General features: G+C 33.4%; 1 protein-coding gene across 1 annotated transcript; it reads right to left on the reverse strand.

The window, feature by feature from the left end:
• On the reverse strand, nucleotides 1-1,397 carry LOC148209395 (protein BIG GRAIN 1-like A). Its single transcript, XM_088127901.1, has one exon. The coding sequence runs from the start codon at nucleotides 1,324-1,326 to the stop codon at nucleotides 91-93; it is 1,236 nt and encodes a 411-aa protein (XP_087984027.1). The 5' UTR covers nucleotides 1,327-1,397; the 3' UTR covers nucleotides 1-90.
• Between the last annotated feature and the right edge of the window lie 7,344 nt (nucleotides 1,398-8,741).

The raw sequence follows: 8,741 nt of genomic DNA on the forward strand, positions 1-8,741 counted from the left end.
ACATTTAATACTTGAATCGTTTGCAAGAAAATTTTTCTTTTAAGTTACAAAGAGATCATAATTCATGATACACAATTTATTTGACTTGATTTAAGACGGCAGTAATAAGCCCTTGGAAATGGCGCGATTTTTTTCCACGTGGGTTGTTTCGTACACCGGAAGTTCTTGGCTGTACCGTCGCTGCCCGATCATTTCCAAATGATCTAGCTCGAAGAGATCTGAACTCGAACAGCTGGCGCCGTCGTCGAAATCGTCGCCGTCGCCGTCGTCGTCTACGAAGTCTTGGTAATTTCTGGCGTTTAAGTTCTTCTTCAGGAGTTCTCTGGCTGCGTCCTCTGCTTTCCTGCTCTTCTCTGTGATTTGGGATTTTACGTCTTTGTCCTCGTGTTTGCCGGCCGGCGACCGGCCGATTTTCCAGGCGGTTGGAATCGACACCGGCATTAAACTTGACCCGTCTTCTTCGTAAAGGCATTTGTGGCCGCAGGGTCTGCAATCTTCGTCGACGATGACGCTGATTGGGCAGAATCGGACGGTTCTGTTTGCCACATTCCCCGGTTTTTCTCTCGAAGAAGCGGAACTTTTGCTCAGGCACGATCTGGCAAACGAAGAAGTCGAGGAACAAGTCGATTCTTCTCCGGTCTTTGATTTCCTCTCTGCCTCCGGCGAGTTCTTCGACTTTCTGGAATTTCCGGCCGTGAAGAGCGAGTTCAATAATCCGGCGAGCCGACCCCCCGGCGAAATTGGCTGTTTCACCTTCTTCAACTCACTTAATTTCGACTTCAGAGTCGGCGAATAATCGTCCAACACGTGGAGTTCGCATTTTCCTTTAAACAGAGTCTTCTTCGTCCTCTCTGTTTCCGCCGTTCTTCTGCCGGCGCCGGTGCGGATCGCCTTGAGTCTCGACGAGGCAAAACACGACGGTGTCAACGATCTGGCTCCGAACATTGATTCGGTGTCAGACGACGACAGTCCGCCGGAGCTGGAATCGGAAGAACTCGAAGTTGAGCTGAAAAACAGCGCATCCCGATCGTGGTCGTAATCGAGATGCGATTTTCTGTAGATTTCTTGTCTTCTGTAAATTTCGGCCTTCTCGCCGACTTTCTTCTCCATCCATTTCTCTATCAAGCAAGCCCGCCGGAGATTCGCCATTTCTTGGTCTTCAAATGCCCTGCTTTTGATCTGTTTCCTTGCCGTCGCCGTCTCTCTGTAAAACTTCATCTCTCCGGCGGAATTTTTCTCTCCGTCGTCGATGGATCGGTAGATTTCGTCGAGAAGACTGGAGGAGAAAGATGGGTTTTTATGATCGTATTTCTCCCACTTCTTCATCGTTAACTTTACTGAAACCTCTGGTTTTCGAGACAGAGCTTAGAGAGAGAGAGAGGGAGAGAATGGAGAAACGGCACGCGTTGAGGACGAAGGGGGCGGGGGAGATGGTTTTATAAGGGGGGGGGGTCTGGGCGCGTGGAACTTACGCGCCATTGCCAGCTTGTCATTGTTGACGTGGCAATGGAATTCACTTTTTCGATGTTCCCAAAAATATCCCTCCGTAATTCGAACTTGGAGCCGTTGATTCGGTTCTGTTGGATTGAGGATAATGGTAATTATTCGCTGCGGAACTGTATACGGTGATATTCGTACAACAGCGATTATGGCCGTAACAATTTACGGGATGATAAATCTGTACGTGTGCCATGATGTAATGATTATTGATTTATACCAATGATGATAATTTTATAGGTTTTTTTTCCTTTTGGTTTTATAAAAAATCGAATTGATTTTTAGATATGTAAATGGTTTAAGGCCAGGGAGGATAACGGTACCCTTAGAATCTCTACAATGTTATGATATTGTCCGCTTTAGATATAGTCCTGGTTTTATTTTTGGTTTCATCCAAATGATTTTAACCAATGAAGATAATTATCGTCTCTTATATACCATGCATCACTCATTTCTCTAGCAAAGCAAATGTGAGACTTTGATTACATTTCTCTTACAAACCCAACAATCCTCTCCTCAAACAATGTACAATCGAGTTTTCCCTCAAGTAGTCACTCATCCGTCTACTCTCGGACCGAAACGATTACACCATGACTACACCTTTCGAGATACACCAATTCTTTGTTCGGCACTTGATGATTCATCGATACAACTAAGTTTAGACCATGACTCTGATACCACTTGTTAAAGACAATGGCACCCCTAGTATCCTGAATATTTCTACAATGATATAATATTATATTGTCCGCTTTAGGCATAACCCTTGCAGCTTTGCTTTTGGTTTCACCTAAAATGCATCAACCAATAAAGATAATTGTCATCTCTTATATAATATTTGAGACTTTGCATTTTCCTTATAAATCCATCAGCCACGTCACATACTCTCTAATCAATACAATTAGTATGTTCTTTTTTTTAGTACAACACACGTGGAGATGAGAGATTGAATCTCCAACTTCAATAAAATGAACAAGATGTCCTAATTGTTGCTCTATACTCGTATTGATAATACAACTAGTATATCGATAATGATCCATTAAGTTATTAAAAGTTTAAGAACTTTATGAAAAATATAAAAAATCTCATTGTTATATATATATATATATATATATATATTCTAATTATTATTGAATTCATACCCACATGTTATTAAAAAAAAAGTTACTTACATATAAATATTATTTATTTTGATAAACATCTCTATTAAAATCCAGTTGGAAATCAAATTTTTATATGGATGGCTTATATAAATTTGGACCATTCATATGTAGAAACCACTTTACATGAATAGATATAGTCAATTGAGCTATAAATATTCCCAAAAGTGCGCATAGGGAGTGGATGATATAACACAAGTTAATTTAACTTAATTTATGTATGAATATAAATGACATTCCCATATATAATAAAATAATAAACTATGTATTTAATAAAACAAATTTAGATAGGCTTTATAGTTATAATAATTTGTTAGGTACATAAGCAACTGTTAATGTCTTCCACTGCCCATGGAAATGGGATTGATGATAACTAATTAAAGATTAATATAATTTTGTATTAATAAAATAAGTGCAAAACCAAGTACAATTCTCAATGATTTGTTAAAAAAGTAGATCTATAAATGCTAGCTATTACACTTAAAAACAATTATTATCTTTTGTAAGAGAAAACAAAAACAATTTTTTTGGTTGTAATTTTATTTCTTAGGGGTTATTTTATAGGGTAGGCTTTATTCACATCAGTAATTTTTCTTTCCTTTCAATATTAAAGTTTTGATTAATTTTTCTTTCCTTTCAATATTAAAGTTTTGATTGGAATAAAAGGCTAAAAGAAAAGGCTGTTGGGTGGAGAGAAGATTGACATGACAAATAGGAAGGAACGTATGGTGAGTGAAATGTTGGGGTGAATCCTTTTTTTTTTTTTGGGTTCCTTTTTTTTCTTTGAGATAAGAAAATGTCGAGTGAATTTTAACTTTTAAAATTTAAAATAATTTTATTCCTTTTTTTTTACAGAAATAAATTGATTTCCTATTGGATTAATTGTGTTCCGTTTTACAGAAAAATTATTTTTTATCCTTTGATGAATAAAGATATTAAAAATGATTTCGTAAAAATAGATTACAAAATAAAATTACAAAATAAAATAAGTAGTTTGACAACAATCAATTTATTTATCTATTTATAAAAATATACTAATTATCGTTGAGCTATGCTCACTTCGACAAAAAAATATCTTGATTTTGATGTAGTCCAATTAACTCACATTTTTAGCCTCCAAAATTTTAGATTGTGGTTTCCACGTAGTGATGCAACCATTAGTAACAGTAACTAAATGAAAGACTGAATATGTCTATGGAACAAATTTGTCTTTTTAAAAAAAAAAAAAACTTGTCTATTGATTTGACAATTAACTTGGGTGTTAGAAAAAATAGGGTGACATAGTCAATAAAATTTCATTGAAAAGTACGAATGAGTTCTTCACTTAGTAGCTAGAACTACCAACTATTGGATGATGACTGCTTATTTTAATTTAATTATTATTTTCTAAACTCAAGAAGAAATTTCTAGATCATCAATTTAGGATCAAATCAGAGACTTGTACTAACTTGCTGTGAGTGACTTTCTCAGAAGAAAGAAAGTTGAAGTAAAATTTCAAATGGAGCAAAGATCTCCTTAATTATTCCATATTCTCTCTTAAAGCTTTATAATGTTCGACGAGAAATAGTTGACTAAGAACCATTGACTGCCTCTACCATATTTCAAAAGCAACAAATGAGAAAGTTATCCATTTTCAAATAATAAAAAAGGAAAAGATAGACAAATTATTAGAGTATTAGTAAAGGCGTCTTGGCCTATCATTCGATATAGGAAGGGACATTTTCTTACACGTCAACACCCTCTTTTAGTTTAAACCTTTCCGAAAACCTTATATAAGAATTTTTTTTTGTTGGGAGTGCGTCCAAATTCCCACCTTTTGTCAGGAAATTTATATATAGAATATAATGTGGACAACTATCTCAATTAGTACGAAAACTTTTGAGCGAAACTAAAAGCAAAACGAGACACAAACATGCCATTGTTTCAAAAGAAGAAAGGAAAGGAAAACACCAAACCAACACTATTATTAAACGGGAGAGACAAATTTTATAATTGAACATAAACATAGAAACATAGATTTAAAAAGAGAGAGAAAGGGAGATATGATTTGCCTCCATTATACTTGTCAAGATCACATGGTATAGAATTGTGGTTGATCCATGAGAGGACATTGGGTATGATGGGCGCATCCTCTGGAGGCCAACTCTTTGCATTTCGGTCGGCTTCTGTTTCTATTTTAGGTTAAATTATGGCGCAAATCGTAGGTGGCTTCCACTAGAGAGGCTTTAAACAAATGGTTTTTGGTGTACTTTCAAAGTTTCAACCTCTATGAAAGCTATTCATTTTGAACCAACACGTAGGGCCGACCCCTCAATTCCATTATTTTTCCTTTAAATCTCCTCTTTCTTTCCTCTTAAATTGCTTGATTTTTGTGTTGTGTTCAAAGTGGACTTTGGAAAATTTTTAATGGTATCTCTTTTGAGATACTATTGTTCGTTGTTTGGGAAATTGTCTACTAAGGGGTTGCTGAGGGATTTTATTCCATTTAATGTTGAAACAAAGTGGTGAGTGGTGGTTGGTCAAGTAAAATGTGTGTTCTATGATGGAACTTTGTTGGACAAGTGATGTACTATGTATGATAATTATAGAAATACCGTTGATGAGTGTGTTTTCGTGTGGAAATTGAACGTGTCCAAAGAATTATAGGGGTGACATTTCGAAGTGGGTGTATGACTTGAAAAAGAGAAAAGCGAGCTCCAAAGTTTTAAATTAGTAGAATCTAAAGTGTTTTTAAATGAGTAATCAAAATACACCTACTTGGATATGAAGGCTGATTTCCTATTTTTATACTGTCAATAAATAAAGTCCACTTAATGGTTATTAGATCTTACTTTAGAAATTCATACGTAGTGGAGCACGAGTCGTTTATATGAATAGAAGGTTAGAAACAGTATACTTGTTATTATATATATATGTATCTTTTTTGTAGTACAACAAATTGGAGGTACGAGAGTTTGAATCTCCGACCTCAAAAAAAGAAGTAGATGCTATTTATCATTGAACTAAGTTCATGTTGGCTACTAATATCATTTAAGCTAGCATAACATAATAGATAAATTACATATTACCAATCTTCCCCTCAAAATTATTAAACTTAGAAAAATAATTAATAATACGATGAAGAAAAAAATAGTTATCTTTTTTCCAAATAAAAAATAATAATCTAATACTAGGGTCACATTTGTCTCTCTTTTTGTAATCTTTTTTATTTTTTATTTTTTATTTTTGATTTACACGTTATGTTTGGAAAATTTTACTTATATTATTAACTTCGAGTAATATCACAATATTATCATCCCTACATAGAATAAAATACTTTAGTCTAAAGGTACTATTAGTGGAAAATCCATAAATTTAAACATTTAAATTAATTATAATAATACGGAGACACTATCATATTATCCTACGTACAAAATAATAAAATAACATGGCCTAATTTAAAATAATATTTAAAAGTAGCAAAGCAATGGTGCATTATGTAATTTATGTTGACCACTCATCTAAGTCCAAAATTTGATGTCAAAAAAAAAATCCAAAAATTTAATTTTCTTGGTGGCACTCGAAATCAACGGTGGATATTGCATCATGCTGTTATGTCGTGGGCCCAAGTAGCTGTAGTTATGGTCCGAGCGGAAGCAGCGGGATTTGGACCCCAGGGCGTTCAAATTTACACGTGAAGCATTCACTTCCTTGTTTGCTTTCACAGATGACGCACACCTCGACACGTGCCGCCACCATGGCGGGCATTGCTGGAAAAATTTCTGATAAGAATCGATTAACTAAGTATATTATTTAAAACTATTTTTATTAAAGAATTCAAGAAAAAAAAATATTTTTCAAGTGTTTAAACTAAACCTATGGCACAATTATTGTAATCTTATCTAATTACTTGATATTTTGGTTTATTCCACGCTATTTCATTGGAAATATTAAATTTTGTAAAACACTCCTAGTAAATTTTAATTTAGGTACGATTGACCTAATTATATGGGAGATTATTTATCTACTATCATGTGTCAACGTCTGGAGTCGATAATCGTCTAAATGTTGAAGATGATTCTACGAAGTTAAGTTTCATCAGTTCGGTGCATTGTGTCTGAACTACCACATCTTCTACATTCCAATCGACCTATAAGTATGGGCCGAGGTTAAAAAGCAACTGAGAGAGCATAGACAACTCTGTCGGAAGCTCGCCCCTATAAATAGAGTATGTATCCCACCTCTCATAAAAGGTTTACAAAATTATTCTCTCTAGAACAATAGATCGGATTGTTTATTAAACTAGAGTGTACTGTCATAGTACTAACTCTGTTTTGTAGATCTGGTATACGTCGATGTGATCAATCCAAGCTTTGGGGATTCAAACTTGATAATTTAGATCAAATAGCTATTCATTCCAAAAGAAAAGGAGGGAGTAGTTTTATTTAAGGGAAAGAAACTACTTTTAAACCTGTTGTTCAAATAAACCCGAAATTACCATTAAATTAATTTATCAGTTTTTAAAAGTAAAAGAAAATGGAAATAAGCAAGAAATGAAGAATAAAAGACAAACATAAATATCGTTAAAAAAAAGACGTGTGTAATGAATAATGTAATATGCAATTAATATATACTTTTTGCCAATTTGGAGAGTGATATTAGAACAGCGAGATCTTCCAAATGGATCAAAAGAAGAAAACAAAAATGGTAAAATGGCGTCGTTTTCATGGTCCGGCTTGTCTGTTGCAATAGCAACATATTTGTTGAATGAACATTTAAAAAATATATATAATTATAAACTGATTCGGAAATGAATATTTGATGGTGACGAAATTTAAGGTACATGAAAATTGTGAATAAAAATGTCTCCTGATGAGTGTGAAAGGAGGGGCCATTGAGCTACGTCGTTTCATTATCTTTGTCACTCAATAGCATCTTCCAGTTAATGAGACTATTTGATGCCCCCACTCATTGCTTCATCCCATCTCCACCTAAAACTTCAGTTGCCTATCGTGTCCAATCCATTTTATCACATTCACTTTCCATGATGCAGCCAAAAAATAAGATTTTAATATGAATTTCAAAAGAAAATTACAATTATTAGAGGTGAAATCAAAAGCACGTGTCGCTCTTACTGTGAAACACGTGTTTGAATCTCTACTAAAAATCTCACATAAAAAAGATCAAATCGCTCACTACTCCTCTTGTTATTCATTGATTTTGAAATGGAATCCGAATATTTGATCAAGGTCCAACAAACTTTAGCATTGGATCAATAAAAAAAGAGTCCAAATTAGTGAATTGGATCCATATTCTATGCTATTTTTGTAAAATTTTGCTATATTTGAAAAATATATCTATTTTATCTTATTCATATAAATATATTTAACATTTTCATCATTTTAATTACCAATGAATTTATTTTTTTAATTTTAAATCATGTTATTTGACTTATTTTTATTGTTTTTAGGATAACATATATGGGGTGAGGATCGAATTCACAACCTCTTGATTAGAAATATATGTTAATTACCCGCTGAGCTAAGTTCGCTTTGACTGAATTATTTTTATTTTGAATTCAAGTTCGTAGAAGATTCTCTTATAAGGTAGGACAAATTTTCTTCTACTTATATTTTATTAATATAAATATAAATATTATAATATGTATTTAATATATCTATATTTATGTGGTAACATGAGTTTAGCACAAATACATACTAATATATATACACAGAGAGGGAGTGAATATGTACTATTTATTACATTATTTCTAAAGAAAAACATTCTCCTCCTCCAAACATCTCAATCAGCTCTTAATTGTTTGACTTCTAAAATAAACATCTCCCTTAAAAAGTTGTTTGGCATGTAGCGACGGAAGGAGAGAAATTTGAAGGTGCACGTTACTAATTTTTTTTCCCCTTCAGTATTATTGAGAATTATTTAAACTTGCTGACTCTTCTTTCTAAAATTAGAAAAAAAAAAAACAAAAACAAAAACAAAATTTTTTAAAAACTTATGATTCAACGTCTATTTGCTCAGGATCTACTGGTACAATTTAATTCATGTCATTTAATCTCTGTATTATTTTGCTAAATATTTATTAATTTA

This window comes from Momordica charantia (genome assembly GCF_013281855.1).
Source record: "Momordica charantia cultivar OHB3-1 chromosome 8 unlocalized genomic scaffold, Mcharantia_2.0 BLBB01000008.1, whole genome shotgun sequence".
Classification (NCBI taxonomy): Eukaryota; Viridiplantae; Streptophyta; class Magnoliopsida; order Cucurbitales; family Cucurbitaceae; genus Momordica; species Momordica charantia.

Excerpts from the sequence above, each read along its gene's own strand:
- LOC148209395 (XM_088127901.1), bottom strand. The coding sequence starts at position 1,326 with ATGAAGAAGTGGGAGAAATACGATCATAAAAACCCATCTTTCTCCTCC.